Source organism: Augochlora pura, chromosome 2 (genome assembly GCF_028453695.1).
Source record: "Augochlora pura isolate Apur16 chromosome 2, APUR_v2.2.1, whole genome shotgun sequence".
Lineage (NCBI taxonomy): Eukaryota > Metazoa > Arthropoda > Insecta > Hymenoptera > Halictidae > Augochlora > Augochlora pura.
In genome coordinates, this window is record NC_135773.1 from 53401 (window position 1) to 72406 (window position 19006).

At 46.2% G+C, this 19006-nt stretch overlaps 3 protein-coding genes and 1 long non-coding RNA gene across 12 annotated transcripts in view; 2 read left to right on the forward strand and 2 right to left on the reverse strand.

Moving 5' to 3' along the window:
- Positions 1-2241: 2241 nt before the first annotated feature.
- On the forward strand, positions 2242-3879 carry LOC144478491 (very-long-chain 3-oxoacyl-CoA reductase). The gene is made up of 3 exons (XM_078196434.1): positions 2242-2772; positions 2890-3233; positions 3378-3879. The coding sequence occupies exons 1-3, from the start codon at positions 2398-2400 to the stop codon at positions 3610-3612; spliced, it is 954 nt and encodes a 317-aa protein (XP_078052560.1). The 5' UTR covers positions 2242-2397; the 3' UTR covers positions 3613-3879.
- Positions 2990-5182, reverse strand: LOC144478494 (uncharacterized). 2 transcript variants are annotated; one of them, XR_013495356.1, is made up of 4 exons: positions 5061-5182; positions 4743-4903; positions 4237-4574; positions 2990-3337 (listed from the first exon to the last, which is right to left on the reverse strand). It is a non-coding gene; the product is annotated as an uncharacterized LOC144478494 (long non-coding RNA). The 2 variants fall into 2 exon arrangements; XR_013495355.1 differs by having other exon boundaries at positions 4237-4903.
- Positions 5183-5316: 134 nt separating this feature from the next.
- The window catches only part of LOC144478483 (elongation factor-like GTPase 1), a 24976-nt gene continuing 11286 nt past the window's right edge, over positions 5317-19006 (forward strand). The window contains exons 1-5 of one of the 7 annotated variants that reach the window (XM_078196410.1): positions 5317-5546; positions 5623-6008; positions 6443-9199; positions 9291-9413; positions 9569-9717. In XM_078196410.1, coding sequence (XP_078052536.1) covers positions 5974-6008; positions 6443-9199; positions 9291-9413; positions 9569-9717 — 3064 coding nt within the window. In that variant the 5' untranslated portion in view covers positions 5317-5546; positions 5623-5973. Of the gene's footprint in view, positions 5547-5566; positions 9200-9290; positions 9414-9568; positions 9718-19006 lie in introns of those variants that run through there. The other 6 variants (XM_078196408.1, XM_078196412.1, XM_078196411.1 and 3 more) reach the window with 6 other exon arrangements.
- Dsx-c73a (doublesex cognate 73A) lies at positions 9701-18434 on the reverse strand. 2 transcript variants are annotated; one of them, XM_078196430.1, is made up of 6 exons: positions 17996-18434; positions 15923-16819; positions 12512-12766; positions 11653-11803; positions 10867-10989; positions 9701-10769 (listed from the first exon to the last, which is right to left on the reverse strand). In XM_078196430.1, the coding sequence occupies exons 2-6, from the start codon at positions 16805-16807 to the stop codon at positions 10648-10650; spliced, it is 1536 nt and encodes a 511-aa protein (XP_078052556.1). In that variant the 5' UTR covers positions 16808-16819; positions 17996-18434; the 3' UTR covers positions 9701-10647. The 2 variants fall into 2 exon arrangements, with proteins under 2 accessions (XP_078052556.1, XP_078052555.1); XM_078196429.1 differs by having other exon boundaries at positions 17950-18434.

Below are 19006 nucleotides of genomic sequence, written 5' to 3' on the forward strand. Positions count from 1 at the left end.
AATTTCTGTGGACCTTTACCCACGAACCTTCGCTTTTCTCTTAATGTAAGTAGCGCATACATATACATATTCGATTCGGTAGGACGTGTAACGTGCTTTTAATGCCTATCATATTCCATCTACAGTCTACAGTCTACATTTTCATACGTCAGAGGAAGAATAGAGACGCGGTATACGGTCGATTCTCCCACTTTGAATCGAACATGTAATTGGAAACCTGGACTTTGAAAGCAAGATGACCTAAATCGAAAGTTCCAACTTTCAAGCTGGCCGTTCGGCAAACGAAAACGATCGGCTGACATACATGCGTACTGCAAGCGTTGTCTATAACCTGCCAAAGGAACTGGAGTCGGAAAAACGTGTTTTCTTTGTATATCAACAAATTGTTCGACAGATTACAAAGTTTCTACAGATGAGTTACCTAAAGAAATAGAAAATCTGTTGTAGACCAAGTGGATATAATAGTTGAATTGCATACAGCAAAGTTTCTAGACGATACGGTACGCTGAAATATTTTGCAAGTCAATCGAGCTGCGATATTTTCCATCACGATGGATTCTGTAAATGGTCGACCGTCGATGCTGCCGATTTTATTTGTGGCAAATTGCAAATCATACCAGCGCGACGCGGTGCGGCTCGGCGGTGACACGTGTTGTTGTGCGTTGTTACGCATTTCGCGGGAAACTTGGTAAGCGTGGTAAGTGTGTCGGAGAAAGAATCGACTGCTCTCCCCACTCCTCGAAGGAAAGGTGAACACGACGATGACCTTCTTCTGGAACGATGGCTTGGCCGTGACATTGTCCCCGCGACCACATAGCTGCGTATTGCCGGTCGAACTTGTTCACATACATACACTACATTTTACGAAAATTTGTTTCCGCATCGCCCTTGTATCTTTTTTGGCTTAATATTTGTGCCCGTGTCTGGCGTTGTTCCCGTGTTCGCGCCCGCGCAGACCATACCAGACTACTCGACATCGACCGTTTCACGATATCGCGTCTTCTTGTTTTCTCGTTTAGGCTTTCGGCTTTCTATCCCCCTTTCGCCTTGATTGCTGCCTTGGTCCCGCTTTCTCTTTCTCCTTCCATTTCTCCTGTCTTTCGATTCCTATATTTTTTTCAAAGTGTCCTGTGCGGTGTGGACTCGGTGTTGTCCGACTTTCTGCGAAACGAAACCAATTGTAAGCGAAGCGAAACGGAACGGAACACACGCAACGCGTTGTCGTTTTGGAACGTGTGCTTGAAGCAGAAGGGACGCGATACGACACAACACGCCGCGCCAACTACGTTTATTCTTCCTTTTCGCGCGTTTACCAAATGTTTCTGTATTTTTTATGGGAGTGATGCTGCATTTATTGCGTCGAAGAGATATTCGTTGAATCGATAAAAAATACACAGGTAAGTCAAGAGATACAATCGTGTATTCCGTGATCGACAACCACCAACTCGTGACATACGCAATCGTTAATAACGCAATTCCGATTTCCGATCGACAAACATGGCCATACTAGACGACATTACTGCTACTACCGTACTCGATCGATTTCTTTGCTGCTCTCAATTGCAAACACGTGCGTTTCAACTATCAACTATCAAACAAGTGCTATCTTATAGACCTGACTGGCAGTGTGCAGCGAGAGAATTGTATTTGTGCCGAGAAATTCCAAATTCATATTTGCTCGTACAACTCGGCGATCAGGATCGACAGCGATTCAATTATCTAAGAATCTGATGCGAATAGCTGTATGAAGTACGCCATAAGTTTTACGCGTAAAACTACGATCAGCTTTCTATTTCTATTGTAAATGTTCTATTCTTATAGTGGAAGCATTCGGATAAAAGATCGGAGAATATACACATATGTGAAGGAATATATTTGAAAAGAACGATGCCTTGAATGATGCCTTGTTCTTCGGTTGCAGTTGGAGGTGGAACGTGGTCGATGCAGCGATTGCATATTTAAAAAAAAAAACGCGTACGTTAGGAAATAATTTATTTTCGCTTATCAGCGTGACGCGTTGGAAGCAAAGTCCGGCAACCTCGAATAAGAGACGACGGCGGCGATCAATGTCATATGACCCCGAATAACACACGGCCAGTAATGAGCGTCATGGCGATAGAATCAATTGCGTGGGGTTAAGCCACGATGTAAAATAGTTGGGGTCGTGAGAATATTTATGAACGACTTATCGTGTCGACTTACCTAGTCGATCCGAATACATTCGCGGTGGTTGCGACGCGCCGACGACGAGTGGACCTCGGGACTACCGATACTCAAAGTTTCTGTCAGACGGTCGGTGGTGGTCGATCGATTCGGTATCAGAACAAGAACCAGAATCAGCATCACAACCGGGACCAGCACATAATTCGTAATCGTGTTCGCCCGAATCTTTTCAGGATGACGCTAACGTGCAGCGAAATAGTGTCTTTGGTGGTGTTGGCGGTGATCGGTCTAAGAATTTTACTTAGAGTCGGCGTGCTTGTGTGGAGAAAACTTATTGCACCTAGTTTCGGTTTGGGAATCGATCTGAGTTCGCAGGGCAGATGGGCAATGATTACCGGTGCCACTGCTGGAATCGGAAAAGCGTACGCGGAACAACTCGCGGCAAAAGGTATAGACATTGTGTTGGTGGCGCGGGACGGGGCCCACCTAGAGGAGACCGCGACAGAGATCAAACAACGATACCACGTTCAAGTACGAACCGTGGAAGCAGACTTGACCGAAGGCGAACCAATTTTTGCAAAGATCGCTAAAGCAACCGAAGATCTCGAGGTTTGTTTTCGTTTCAATGTAATTAATCTTTTATGCAACTGTAGCTGTCCATTGTACCTGTTAGCGCGAATCGCGTTGCCTTGTTTCAAAAATCAGTTTCTATTTCCTTCTCAACAGGTTGGCATTGTCGTCAATAATGCCGGTGCCAGTTACGAACATCCAGAACTATTTACCGAACTTTCGGACGAGCGTTTATCAACCATTTTGCGATTAAACGTGATAGCATTGACGGGAATTACGCGAATTTTTCTCCCGAAAATGTTCGAGCGCAGGAAAGGAGTACTCATAAACATCAGTTCGATATTGTCCTACGTACCGAGTCCTTATCTGGCCGTTTATGCTGCGACCAAAGCTTATACGAAAAAGCTTAGTTACGATTTGGCTGCGGAAGCCGAACCGAGAGGGGTCACCGTTCAATGCGTGTCACCTGGCATCGTAGCGACCAAGATGTCAAAGATCAAGTAAGCGAGTCGAATTTCACGATCGCGTGTCGTCTATTTTTTCCTGTTTCTCTCTTCTCTTTGCTTCTTTTCTTTTTTCTTCGTTGCCTTTCACTGCTCTTTCCCTTAAAATAATAAAAAAACAAGAATTATCTTGACTTTTAGAAAAGCGACATGGATGGCTCCCACACCCGAGAAATACGTCGAAGCGTCGTTAAAGACGGTCGGCATTGAAGTGTGTACAACTGGTTATCTCACTCATTTTTTGCTTGCTGCCATTTTACAGGGATTGTGTTGCGTGTGCGAGAAGGGTACTATTTGGCTCATCTCGAGGACATTGTGCAATTTAAGGGCGCGCGGTTTAAAAAAAAAGGAAAGAAAAATGAAAACTAGCGAATAAGATTCCGTTTTTGTCAAATAATTCTTGAATTTCTTCAGATTTGATCGGAAAGTTGATTCTATCGTTAGACGTATGTCTCACGTGTATGCTTCAAAGTGTTTTTCAGACGAATGTTCTTTTCTTATTTGTAAATGCGTGTGTTTGTATAGATGAATAATTACATAATGTTATATGTTGTTATATGTTATATCGTTACGTTTTGTAACAGTAAATGTTGCAGAATGAAATAAAGAATTATGATGGTCGGCTTTCCAAGTTTTCCAGTAATCAGATGTTTTCTCTTATATCAAATCTTGGCGTCCAGGGGCAACAAGTTCTACATTAATCTACCAGTGAATGGGATAACGCTTATTACTAATAATTTGACTTTATTATTATTTTTTTTTTAATGAGAACTGTTTAGTTTTTACCCATTATCTTTTTGCAGACGAGTATCCTACGATGCATTAATATGAAAATTTAATCTTGGAAATCGTGCTCACAGTGAATTTGCGGGCAACCGTCTTTATGAAATTTCCATCGATCCAAAAATGTAGAATCACGGTGTAGAGGTCGCGACATACGATTTCCTTATACCCTCCACACATGAACATACTTAACGTTACCATGAAAATGATTAAATACCGTTTGTGTATTGTAACGTTGAAGGATCGCGGCGTCCCTTCTTCAGTTTAAACGTCGGAGGAAACTGCGAAATCGAGTAGAGAAGGAGACTCTCTAATAACAGACACGTGATAAGTGTAACGATGGGTCGTTGCTGGACACCATTTCTCAGCACGTCCATGTCTCGAGTATGCGTGCACATGACTTTGACCGTACGTACATTTATGGGTCCAAGCGGAAACAAATATAATGGCAACACAGTCGTGTCCTGTTATCTACAAATGTATCCACTCTCCAATTTATACAATCCGCAAAAACCTTTAGTTATCGTAGTCCACATGTACGCAGTTCAGGAACATCTAAAAACAATGATCACGGCAGAATTAGGATGTGAAAAGCTAAACCAAGGCCACGGAACCGTTTGGGAAAATCTGCTATACCGATAACGTCTAAGAAAAACCAAACGACGTGAACCTAAAATACGATTAATTAACATAATAGTTAACAAATCTTGAAACAGCTGTTACGTGTTTATGTTTCGAAACGTTGTCATTTATTTTCGTATTCAATATCGACAGTGTCGACACTGTTGAACAATTTCGAATCCTTTGTTTACTTTTTCATGCCTCATTTTATCGAAATTTATCTAAATTTTATCTGTTGAACAGATGTGGGCGAGTATTGGCACCTGTCGAGAAAAAAATGTACAGTTTGGTTCAGTATTTGCACAGCGTTGATTGGAGTAGTGGCGGAACGCTGAAACTATTAGCGATAAGTCGACTGTCGGTAATTTGGCTAATAGTTTGGCCGTTTTGCCACTATTGAAACTGACGCTGTACAGAGACCTCTGAAGATCGATGCTTCGTGATTATGACACTCGAGGGCGCCATCATTGCAGAAGCAACAGTTGATTTTCAAGATCTGTAATTTTACAGACCTCGGAGTCGCTGATTCCCGTGTCGCCGCGATCGGAGAACTGTGTCCGCGAACAAATCCACAACACCGTTGTTTGTCAATTCCGTCGAATGTTATGTGGCTCGAGGGAGCACATGTAGGGGGCAGCTGAGTGGAGCGACGCGACTCGTCCAATCACTAACGCAAGAGCATCCCTGGCAACTGAGCTGCCTCTACCCGAAACTCTATCGAACTGCTCGTTCGCAACGTTGAGGATTGAGTCGCGCGGCATTCGAGGGAATTTCGGCAACGGTGTTCCATACTTTCGTTTCCTTTTTCGTTGTGTGTACACGTGTACGTTGTATATCACAGGTACGTACAACGTACTATACTGTACATATGCGTTGAGACGTCGAGTATGTATAAGCATGCATCTTGTACGTGTGTCCCATTGAAAACGGTTTTCCGCAAGGTCGAGGTGTACATAAATTGACTCGCATGTTGGTTTTTCAGAGAATATATACATATTTTTGGTGTTGAGAACCTGTGAAACGATGCTCCATTGAAATTGCTCGGTGTTCGAAATAAGTTGGGAAATAACAGAAAGATACGCATAGGGAAATCATCCGATTTCGAGAGCAAAATAATTTGACCGTGCTTTGAGCGGTTGTAGCAGTCTAACCTCGAAACGATAATCGAATAGGTATGAAAGATCTCTTCCTCCACGAATAACGTACAACAACGTAAAAACGTTTTGCTGTAAAACGAGCGACGAAGCGAACAAATCGAAGAAAACGTACGAATCTTGGAACGGATATTCGTTTCCGTTCCGATCGATACAGCACACTGTACGAAAATATTGGTATGCTGAAGAAAACCAAGAGGATGCAAGCAATGAGGTTACGACACATTTTGGTCTTCGTTGAACATTACGTTCTTTGGAAACCAAATAAAGTGAAATAGTGATTATTGTTGTTACCAATTGAAAAACAGAAATTGGTATACATATTGCTACTCTATGATACTCGCAACAAATACGCGATAAAACGCATCGTTGGTTTTTCATTCCATTTCATATTCGCGCATTCTCGCTCTATGTCGCTTCATAGAGAACCGATTTAAGGTTCGTCGAAATTTTTTTAGATAAATGTAGAGGAGATGTTTGAGAACAAAGAGTTTGTAATCTGAAATCTGGAAACTGATATCTAAAATAAAAACCGAACGTTTGGTATTCGATTCTAAAACGAAATTGGTAAAGCGAGGGTGACGCGTGTATCAATGTTTGTACAATTTCTGAAAATTCTTCTTTCTGTTATTATCGATTGGACACAAGCGATTGCAGAATGCGACTAATCAGCTCGGAAAAATTATCAGACATTCAAAAGAATCCGAACAATATTCGGAACATTTGCATATTGGCGCACGTCGATCATGGGAAAACCACGTTGGCGGATTCGTTGGTGGCCAGTAATGGAATTATCTCGAAGAAACTCGCAGGCAAGCTCCGATACTTGGACAGTCGACCGGACGAACAGGTACGTGGAATCACTATGAAGTCCAGTTCGATCTTGTTGTACCACGAGTACGATCATCGAGAGTTTGCGGTGAATCTGATCGATTCGCCGGGTCATGTAGACTTTGCTTCCGAAGTTTCGTCGGCGGTTCGACTATGCGACGGAGCGATCATCTTGATCGATGTGGTGGAGGGAGTGTGCCCGCAGACGCGGGGTGCCCTGTCCACTTCGTACGCCGAGGGTCTCAAGCCGATCTTGGTTTTGAACAAGATCGACAGGTTGATTACGGAAATGAAACTGTCGCCGTTGGACGCTTACGTGCACTTGAGCCAAGTACTCGAACAGGTGAACGCTGTGATGGGCGAGTTGTTTGCCAGCGACGCGATGCAACGGGAAGAAAAGGAGGAGAAAAACGAGAAGGTGAGAAAGGAGGAAAGGGAGAAACAGAATGAAGAAGAAGCAGTAGCGAGAGGCGAAGACCGAGTTTCGAGGAACGCATCGGGAACCATTTCGGAACGTTATTTGACCGACTGGCAGTCGGTGATGGAGGACATGGACGATTCCGGCCTATATTTCTCGCCCGAACAAGGTAATGTTTTATTTTCGAGTGCGACAGATGGCTGGGGATTCGGTGTCAAGGACTTTGCCAAGATATTTGCCGCAAAATTGGGTTTTAGCGAAACGGTATTGTCGAAAACGCTCTGGGGCGATTTCTATGCAAACACCAAGACCAAAAGGATCATGAAAGGTGCTCAGGAGAAAGCAAAGAAGCCCCTATTCGTTCAGCTGATTCTGGACAACTTGTGGACGCTATACGAAACGATAATGATAAGAAAGGACAAGGAGAAGATAAGCTCGATGGCGGAGAAACTCGACATCAAGTTGACGAGCAGAGATCTGAGACACACGGATCCCAAAGCTCAGTTGCAAGCCATTTGTTCGCAGTGGTTGCCACTGGCTCGAGCTTGCCTTGACGCTGTCTGCGAGAATGTCCCGGCGCCCAACAACTTGACAACCGAGAAGATTGAACGTCTGTTGTGTGGACGTTTCGACTTTTCTTCGTTACCCGACGAGACGCGCCGCTTGAAAGAAGCCTTCTCAGCCTGTGACTCGTCCCTTGGTTCGCCGGTGATCGTCTTTGTGTCAAAAATGTTCCCGGCCGAGAAGAAAACGTTGCCAGAAAATAAACCGAAACCGCTCACTCCGGAGGAATTGGCGCAACGAAAAGATATCGCGCGTCTCAGGCACGCGGCGAAGACTGCGGACAAGGCTGTCGAGAAAAAGGCAGAACAAGATGTAGCGGAACATCGAGCAGAATGCGATGTCGTTGAGAACCAGGCGAGATCGTCGTCATGGTACGGCGGAGCAATCGAAAAGGAAAGGGAAAAAGAAAAAGTCGCGGAAGCCACTGAAGTCGGCGCGACGACAGAAACGACCAATCCATGCGATGAAACTGCGTTGATTGCGTTCGCCAGAGCCTATTCCGGCAGGTTGACCAGGGGTAGCACCGTGTACGTTTTAGGGCCGAAACACGATCCTCGGCGAGTCGGTGAGTTACCGACGGACCAGACCATCACGCTCAAGGACTTGAAAGCCGGCAGACACGTAACCAGAGTCACCGTACGAAAACTCTATTTTTTAATGGGCAGGGAACTGGAACCTACGGATACGGTCACCGCTGGTAACGTCTTCGGAATCGGTGACTTGGAGGAACACGTATTGAAGACGGCCACCCTTTCTTCCACCGTTGCCTGTCCTCCGTTTTCCGAACCTATGTCGTTCGGCGTCCCTATAATGAGGGTTGCTCTGGAACCGAAACATCCAAACGATTTACCGGCTCTGATCAATGGTTTAAAACTGTTGAATCAGGCAGACGCTTGCGCCGTAGTTCGCATTCAAGAGAGCGGGGAAATTGTACTGAATACTGCCGGAGAAGTGCATTTGGAACGATGTTTGGAAGATCTGCGACTGAGATACGCCAAAGTCGATGTAAACGTATCGGAGCCTATAGTACCGTTCCGGGAGACAGTCGTACCTCCGCCCAAGGTCGACATGGTCAACGAGGCGATCGAAAAAAAGCCGGAAGACGTCAGCTTGACCACTTGGACGGCAAATCGGCGATGCTACTTCGAAATAGACGCCAGACCTTTGCCAGAAAAGGTTACCAAGATTTTGGAGAAAAACGCGAGTTTGATCAAGTCGATGTATCGTCGACATGGGAAATTATCCTTGGAGACGGAGCAAGAGCACGAACTGAACCCGAAACAGGAGGAGGGGCAGGAAGTGGCGAGAGAACAGGACGAAGACGATGACGAGGACGAGAACGAGAACGAAGAAATGGGAACGGCAACGGCGAAACCGTTGTTGCCAGGAGGAGAGAAAAAGCAAAAAGCGCTTGCCGTGTTCAAGCACGAGTTATCGATTGGTTTTCGAGAGGCGGGTCAAGAAAATATCTTAGACAAGATATGGTCGTTCGGACCGCGAAACTGCGGTCCCAATATCTTCTTGAACGAAACAGATTACCGACAGAACAAATTTTGGGAAGCTCATTCAAAGTCTACCGATCCACGATTTCCGTGAGTACCCGACAATTGTATTCGCGTTTCCGAATTGAAATAATCGTAATGGACTATGGAAATATCTGTAATGTCGTTTGCAATGTATCAGATACGAAAGCAGTATGGTTAGCGGATTTCAACTCGCAACGCTTGCCGGGCCGCTGTGCGAAGAACCTATGACGGGTGTCTGTTTCGTCCTGAAGAAATGGATCATCTGTCAAGATTCCCAAGGGTATAGCGAAATTGAAATCCTAGAATGCTGTACACACAGTAGCCGAAATATATTTGAATCCGGCCGCCGTTCGACCGCCTTACCATTTTTCTTTTCTCTTATGTTCTTTTTGTGGAACGATTGATTTAAAAGTCGCGCGTTTCGTTTGCTCGCAGTGAAAATTGCGGCCAGAACCAAGGCCGTGTAGGTGGACTTTTGATGTCAGCATGTAAAGAAGCTTGTCGCCGAGCCTTCAACTCTAGATGCCCTCGGTTGGTTACACCGATGTATAGCTGCAGCGTTTTAGTTAACTCGGATGTTTTGGGTAAGTCGAACCTCAAAATATTTTTTTCGTAACAATTGGTTGTCTGGTGAACGCGACGATACCGGTGTCATGCTGGTGGAACCATTCCCCGAATTATTCGAATCTTTCCTACTCGATCGACCGATAAATGTTTCGTTTCTACAAACGCCTTACTCATCAATGTTTCTAATCGTATAAGTACAGTGCCGATTGTATTTGGCCGATGCGTTCTGTTACACGCAGAAACGATTAGAAAAAGAATGCGAGCGAAGGATATTGGACGATGAAGGTTATTGCGTTCGATCAAAGAATCTACCACTGTACTATTTACTTCTAATTATTAATAATTATTACAAGTACAATAAATTGTTAACAACTATAATAATTATTAATAATTATAACAATTGTTAGGTTATTAAATTATTAAATTATTAAATTAAGTTATTAATTAAGAATTCCTACTGGACATCTAGTTGAACGCGCGGTCGCGATCGCGCGATTACGACCGCGAAGTCATAGACGATATCGTTTCATTCGAAATAAGAAACGGCAAACGAACGCGACTTGGCGAAAATACCAGTGCGCGACAGGTTTTCCGCGCAAAATGTTGGTACTCTCGAACGCCAAGTTGCTCGCTGTGGCGACAGATCTACGATCTTCGGGAAGACTAAATAGAGCGAAATAAGTTTCTCCGTGGAGTAAGTCGATTCGTTCGAATTTCAGCTTCTAGCTGCGCACGCTCCAACGCGTACGCGGACGCGACAGCATCGTTACAAATAAGATTAAATAGAAGACCAATCGCGAATCGTAGGAAAGCGAGAGAAAGCGAAGAAACAAATGCTAAGCGAAACGCATAATAAATAAAAGGATGAATGGCGATAAGCGGATTGCACGTTTCGAGATGTTCTCCTTATATGGACGTCGAAGATACGTTCAAGAAGATGCATTATTTTAATTCCAAACTGCTGTATCCATTAGTTGTTGCACCTTGTACCACGGAAAGCTTAGTCGTTCGTCCGTTTCTTCGGCGTCGACGCGGACAGGATTCTCTGCAGCGTATTTGTTTGGACGATCTGCGAATAAGGGAGATTAGATCGGTCGTTGCACGATTGACTCGATACAAGGTCGAAAACGGTAAAGCGTTTGAACGCAGAGACGATCGTCGCTCACCCGCTATGCTTCGCGTGTATCGCAAAGGTCGGCCTTTTCTATTCCCTTGTACACACATCATTCCGTAGACACGAATTCCTGGCACGCTAGCATAAGTCGGCTGGTCGTGGCTCATCGGGCCTTCTGCGAAGCGGAATTTGCATCAAATTATTTACGATTATTTGAAATTATCGATTCACGGTCACGACGTGGGTTCGCAGACTCCTAGGTTCGTAGGTTCGTGGGTTCGTAGATTCTTAAACACAAAGGAAGATAGTAAGAATGCCAGGATGAACGGGGCGATCGGATGACAAAGTCGCGCACGAGCTCGGTCCCAAAGAACGACGAAAGAAACGTCGCGGTCGCGGTCGCGGTCGCGGTCGCGGTCGTAGTCGTAGTCGTGGTCATGGTCATGACCACGGTAGCGACTAGACATTGATCGAGGTGAAGAGCGAAACTCTTTTTGCTCTTCGCTGAAAAACGCCGCCCTTGAGACTTTTATTGATACGTTACCGGCGTACCCGAATCTTCTTAAATCGGTCAATGTTTCGTGAATAAAAGAGTCGGAGTCGTCGGAAGAACGACCAACGAAAGAGAAAGAAAAAATCTTGCATCGGGGAAACATAGTCGTTTCGTAGATTAGAGACGAGAACGGTAACCATCGACAATGTCCATGATGAAACCGATGAACCACTAATATTTTTTTTTAATCTATAATTGTAGGGGGAAAAGGTGGTGGCTGCGGTTGCGTCGTATTTTATATATCGTAGCCGTATGAGCATTGCATCGAAAGATTCGCAGGCTTACCGAGTATATTGGCGTCCGGGCAGCGGCATATTACCAGATAATGAGATTTTCCTGTTCGTACGTTCTGCAACGCGAGAAGAGACCAATCTCGCGGTGTTCTGCATTCTCTCATTTCCGCCACCGGTTCGCAAGTCTTCACCAAAGTGAGAGCCTGGATTGTAAAACGTGAAACGTTCGATTAGCGCGACAACGTTAACGATGTGCTACGAAATAGTTTGTCGCCGTCGAGTTCTAGTTTGTAGTCTCTAGTCAGCAGAGAACTATCGTGTTCGCCGCAAATTTTCATAGTTTGTTGCGTTCGATCGAAACCAGTTTGATGAAATGGATGCGCGACCGGCGTCGGCGCGCGACGCTCTTTCGGAAACTCGTTGCACCGGCTGAAAGCGAATGAGACTATTTCTTGCGTTCTCGTAGAGCGTCAACTCGAAGAACTTTACGCTTTCCGCGTTTCGTCGCGTCCTTTTCGGGCGCGTAGTGGACAGCGATGCGCCAGCCGGCGCGCGTCAACCTGTCAACTATAAACGATCGCGTTGTCGTCTTTACGGGTCCATCGAACCGTCCCGAAAGTCGCGAAAATAAAAATAGTAAGCTGAAAGAAAAACGTGTAAGCTGTTGTTATCGATTGCTCGACTCTTTGAACGTCGTAAACGATTAGCGTTTTAACTCGTCGACGAATAGCGTTTTTAGTTGTCTAAAGCGTTCGTTTATACGAGGAAAATCAGAAGAGATCTAAGCGCGACGATGGAAGCGACGACAAAATTGGAGCGTAGAAGTTGAACGATTCGAAGCTCGAGTTGTTTCAACGACGTTGTAACGAAATAAAAGAGTAAAAGTTTTGAAAACCGTAACAACGACTAACCTTGGTCCGTGGGTCCGTGACCAGCTCGGTAGTGTGGAGATCGTCGCTGTCAAGAGACGCGCTGCAAGGATCTCGATATCTTCCCGGACAGGCGCACAAAGGTTGCGTGAAATTCAGTCGAACGTAGACAGCGTTGCAAACTTGTTGAACCGCGCACTCCGGCAGTAGGTAAATGTGCTGATTGTGCGGATAGTAGTGGTATTTCGTTGGTTTCGCGAGTGCCGCGCTTGCACCTTCCGGTAATCGTACTCCTGTCTAGGAATCCGAGAAATCGAGAAACAAAATAATTCTTTGAATTAGGTTTCTACCGCGATACACCGGTGCATCCGCAAGCCGACCCGAATGGCGGGAAACCCCTATTCGTTTCTACCTTTCGTTGCGTTCGTTCGTTCGCAACGATACGCGTCGAAGCATTTTGTACCCGTTGCACGAAGAAATCCCGAATCACGGTGATTCTCTAGGTACGCTCGCGCGATCCTATCGCGTGATTCGCTAAACTCGTTATTACGTTGTTTCCTTCATTTTTCCTTCAACTTCCTTACGTCTCTCAACCCCCCCCCCCCCCTCCCCCCTCCCACCGACCGTTACCCCTTTTCCGTTCTTTTTGCCACCCATTACAGGTTCGACGATTGCCTTTGCCTCACCCAAAGCGAATGGTTGGTGTATTCGCGATGCAGCGGTAATTGAAAGGCGGAAACAATGGTCATCAAATGATAGACCGGAATATTTGCAAAGAATAGAATAGAATAGGGTAGGATAGAATAGGGAGGAATCCGGGAGGTAAAGCCAAAGTCGGAGTCGTGAATGCGCGCGATCGTGACATCCGAGGAGTGTCCCTCGGCGCTTCCCGCAATCTCCGGCGGACCACAAACTCGACTGTTGTATCGCGAATGACGCAATGTTATTATGGCTTCCGTGCCGCACGACTCGACGAGTACTTCGGTCGACGTCGATTAGTGGATTTCTATTCGCTCTATTCGTTCGTTTCTAAGAATCTCGTCCGTGGTCCGTGTAATTGGCTCGATTTTACGGAGGGAGAACCGTTTTACGAAGTCTCGATGCTTTTCCATTTACTGTTTCTCCCGTCCGTTTCGCGATGCTTCGACGAACGAATTTATCGAACAATCGCTCGACGAAGAGACGTCGAGATCTTTCGAAGAATCTCTTCTAGAAGAAAAGAAGGAACCCCTGGGTTCGCGGCGACTCGTCGATACCCATCGAAGCTCGACGCCATCCTCGCTCGATCGTTTTCGTCGATTCTCGATCGAACTTCTTCGTTTCTACCACGTTTTCTTTTTCGTCGGCTAGCCCCTCCGTTTTCATTTCGTTCGATTTGGTTTCTTTTCGTTTCTCTTCGTTATCGTTGCTCTTCGCTTCTTTTCCCCTTCTTCTTGTATTATTTTTCTCACGTCGTCACGTTCCACTACCGATATTAACACCGGTCGGTCGGTCCGTTCGCGCGTCACGGTCATGAACACTTGCCCTCCTTTTGCAAAGTTAAAGCGAGCAACGCGATTCGTGACAACTTCCTAAGCGAGTCCAAACGATTCTTTCTCGGATGTTTCGAGCGGAACGGCTCGAAAAACTTTACTATTTTTCTCCGGCTTCGCGTTCAACCGAAGCGAGTCACACGGGTATACGAAGAAAGAAACGCGAAACGAACGGAATGGAATGGAACGGAATTTGCAGCCCCCTAGGGCTTTTTCATTCGAGCGACGTAAACGCGAAAGAATCGCGCGCGCGGGCGCGCTCCTGTCCTTGTCCCTCGCGTCGTCGGACATCGTCGCACAAGAATGCCAGGACAATCGAGAAATGCGCGCGGTTCGCTTTGGACGCGGCACCGATGGAAAATCCATCTTCGGATTCTTGGTACAAACTTTCTCGAATGGAAAAGTCTAACTTTGCAAACTGAAAATGAAAGCGGCGTAAAGACTCGCGCAACCGAGTAAGGATGTTGCATCGTTGATCGCGTTTTCGTACTATGGTCACTGTTGACTCATAACTCGTGCGTACGTAGCTCGTCGAGCTTAACCGCGTGCAAAGCCTAGAAAGATGGGACGGATCGAGCGCGATGCACCATCTCGTCCATTAACCTTAACCCAGTCCTAACCCTTAACGGGTCCTCGGAAAGGAACAGTTGACCGACCATGAAACGTTTCGTAATATATCGTACTCGGGGACGCGTACACGCGTAGAGAATGAACCGAAATGGGAATCGCGCTATCGGAAAGAACGTGGGAGAAAGTACGTGGCGCTACGACAATCTATGGTCCTACACCATCGTGTACGTGTGGTACCTGATGCCACAATACTTGTGTAGAAACGACGAAGAAGGCCGACAAAGTCTGCGTCGCGATCCGTTACGAGATGCCGATCCACGGAACGCGTAACGATCGTTTGCAGCCGAGTCGTCGGTAATGAGAACGCTTCGATGAAACGAAACGAATTCGAGACAAAGCGAAACAACGCGGCGGAGCAGCGAAAGACCGCAGGCTAAAACGCGCGTCGTACCCTCGCTCAACGTCCGTAACTTTCTAGACCGACCCATATGACATTTTTTCTCAAGTTCGTGACACTTGACGGTTCTCTCTGTACAGCTCGCGAATCTGGGTCCCTTTCTACGCTATCGTTCTATCGTTCTATCGCTCGATTGCTTCAAGACTCGTCGCTTTCGTTGGGCAAAAATCAATTTTTCAAACTTAATAGATCGCGAATAGATTGCTTTTCTTATAAAATGACAATCCTTTGAAATATCAAAGCCAAAATCCGCAAAATTCAAAGCGACGAGTATAAATTTTAGGCACTCGGTAATCGTCAGCGGCGTACTTTCGATTTTTTTTTCACGGGGAAAAAGTACAAGTCGCGAGCGGATCTGTCTCCAACGAATGAAAGTTGTGAAGCGAATTTTAGCATGGTATCATCGACCTCTGCCCCTTGTAGCCCTGTAAGTCTTTTTAGTTCTGTAGCTCTGCATTCCTGAACTTTAAAGTACTCGAATTGAATAATGTTTTGGTCGAAGAGGAACACACTTTCGTGATCGCTTAGCTTATACGAGAACAAAAGTGACCGCGGCAAAAGTCGCTCGATGATACAACCTCGACAACTCTAACTTGAAAACTTCAAGTAATTTGCGATATCGTTAAATTAATGTTGGCCACCGAAAGCGACTTTTAAATCACTGTGTGCGCGCGCGCTCGTTATGCCGCCGTATACATTCAATTTATTTTCGTTCGTCCGTTTTGCGCTCCGGGGACAAAGTATTCCGATCGATCTGTAAATTGAAATTCAATTTTTGCTCGACATCGATGTTTCACGATCAATTTTCCTCGCGATCGAAGCGGGGGTTGGATTTCTCAAAAAATCGAGTATGGAACGAGAAAGAACGATCGAACAGATCGTGAGTTTTCTTACCTCGGTTAAGCTCGTATAATTGGTGGTTAATTTGATCTGAGGTCGAATTTTTCCAGGCGATTCTCGCGTTTCCTTCGCTGAAATTGAAATCGGGGTGGTCGTGAAATTTTCGAAGAGAGTCGTCAAATTTTTCGACGTCAGCGACGCATCGTCGTTTCCTTCTGCGTCCTGTACAGGAGTAATGGTTCTCGAGGATGTTTCGACGGAAACTGTGTTCGCGTTGATCGGCGCGGCGGTCCCTCCTGCGATCGTCGTACCGTTCGTTGTCGTCGATGCTCCGATAGATTTCTCGGTGTTGGAAGATGCTGGCAACGACGTTGTCGGCATTGTCTCGATAGTTTGGGTGAACCCGTTCTGGCCGGTCGACATCGGCGAGATCATTGAGAACGGCGAGGACGGTGACGGCGAGGGTGACAACGACAACGATAACGGCGACGAGAGCGACAGCGACGAAAGCGACAGCGACGACATTGGAATAACAGGATCGTCGATGGCCGTGGTCGCAGACGCCGCGACGGATATCGGCCTCGACACCGTGTCGTCGTCAACCTCGTCGTTACCCGCGTTTCCAGTTCCAATTCTGAAATCGACGTCGATGCTGTTGCCGTTTACATTCCCATTCCCGCTACCGTTTCCGTTTCCATTTCCATTTCCATTTCCATTTCCAGTTCCAGTTCCAGTTCCAGTTCCAGTCGCACTTTTGGTAATAGGGCTGCTGTTCGATTCAGCTGGAAAACTCGCAGATTTATCCAGGCCGAAATAGGTTGGCGTGGTTTGCTTCGACTTGGGTTGCACGCCTCGAAGATGAGCGAGCGACTGGGAGGGCAAAGCCACGGCTCCTGTCGTCAGAATGATCAACCAAGCCAGTCCATCGATAGGCTTCATCTTTTCTTTAATCTGGAAGCAGTGGAGAGAACGATAGAGGTACTATAACGTCGGTTCAAGTCAAGAGTTGGCAGTTTAACATGCATAAGTAGCGGGGTTGAAAATAGAAAAGTCTTTACAGAAGAAGTTGACGTCTACCAAAAATATTTTTTTTCGATTCAAACTTTGTTTCTGTTTCGTTGTATATTTTATTTCGTTCTATCGAACACGTGTTTAAACAGCGAACCGTTAACGATCGTAATTTTATTGAAATCCGAAAGTTTCGCTATTTCGATTATATTCCGACGCGACCGATTACGAGATTACGGGATTACAAGATCGTTTGAATTCTATGCAACACGACATGCTGGTATTCCGGGCGTTTTTGGACTAGAAGCGTTTGGACTTGCAATAATTGCCAAATAAACATCGTAGGATCGAACATTGAGCGAGCAAAATCGAATAGGCGAGCAGCGAGCGTGTCCGACCGGCCAACCGACCGATCGATGAACCGGTGAACGTCGTTTATATTTTTTATTCTCGCGAAGGTGTTCAGGGTGGTACGGTAATTATGGCGCGATGTAATTTACCACGCGGATGTGGTGAAATTAGGTTAACTGGTACTCGCGTTACTCGCGTACTCGCGTACTCGCGTTCCTCGCGGGCCGTTATCTTTCTTCGTATTTTCAAGGTCGCCGTGCATATATAACGTATACGGATCAAGCGGCACCGACCGAGTGTCTTTACATCGACTCGCGTTCCGTTTTATTTCATCTTTCGTGTCCGTACCCATCGATAGAATGCTCGTTACAATTCTCGCATCTCTTGTATCGAGAGAAACGAAAACACTTGAAACAGTCGCGACGCGTTAGTTTTTCAAATACTTGCTTTGCGTTGTACGATTATAAAAAGTACAAAAGTGGACCATTCGATCGAACGGTTCGCTCGTCGTAGACGCGATAGAGGAACGATGAAATTCTGCAAACGATCAAATATATTATTTCGCAAGATGCGCACTGCTTTCGTCGTTGCAACGGTTTCTTTTCTTTCTCTGGTCGTAACCGACGGCTGTCGATTCGTCGTTTTTCCAAAAATATATTTATAATATTTCAGCGTGTCGCGTCGACCGATTATCGTGGAGAAAATTGTGTATCGCTTCGTACCTTCCGAAAATGTTTAAACGACCAGCAAATGAGTCGATGCTCTGACCTTGCTCAACTTTCAATTGTACGTTCGACGTCGGTCGGCTCGGCTCGGCTCGGCTTCGAGTCCGATGCGTGGTACTGGATATCGACTTCGGGCTCAAGCTTGATCTTGGCCTTGACCCTAATCCTGACCCTAACCTTGGCCCCGATCGCAAGCTCGAATCAAAGCTCGATCTTGACCTTCCGCTCTCGCAAATCGATCCGCCAGCGTGTTCGAGCTTCGATCGTTGAACGTGGCCCACCAGCGTACAAGATGATGTCGCGTCGAGCTGTCGAAATGGTGCAGCAGTTTCGAGAACGAGAAGCGGCCGTCCAGGACGGGCAGCGACTTTCTGGATGTTCGTTTCGACGTTCCGACGTTTCTTTTTCTCGATTACCTATGAAACGACGACGGTTCCACGAAATTTCGGAAGAACGTGCAACTGAGAAAGAACGCGCGCGCGCGCTTAGATGCGTTCCAGTTCCGGATGAGACTGCGAGCTCTCGTGGAAGACATGCCGCCTATGAGCCCCGGCTAGTCCCACTTACCAACCAACCAGAAACCCCTTGACTATGCGTGGAATCCCAAGCTGCATCATCTCCACCAATCCTCTAGCTTGGTTCGCGCTCCGGGCTTACTTCTACGCTTACCAACTGGATACCGTGGTTGTATACTCGTATACTCGCCTACCAGCGTATACCTACGATAAGCCGAGTCCTCGTCCTCGTCTTCTCGATGGACGGAACTACAGACCCACGGAATCAAGACCCAAGCGATCCAGCAAATCCGAGCGAGTTTCAACTTTGAAACGAAAAACGACAGAGAAAGAGAGACAGGGGAGAGAGAGAGAGAGAGAGAGAGAGATGTAGACAAATGTACGCCTTCCTTCCAGTGACACTTATCGTATGCAGTTAGCTGCAGCAAACATCCGTTCGAACGATAAAGCGACAACAGAACCTCCAGATTAACGACATCTTTCCCGCTTTTTCTTCTTTTGCTTGTCTCCCCTCTCTCTCTCTCTCTCCCCCCCCCCCC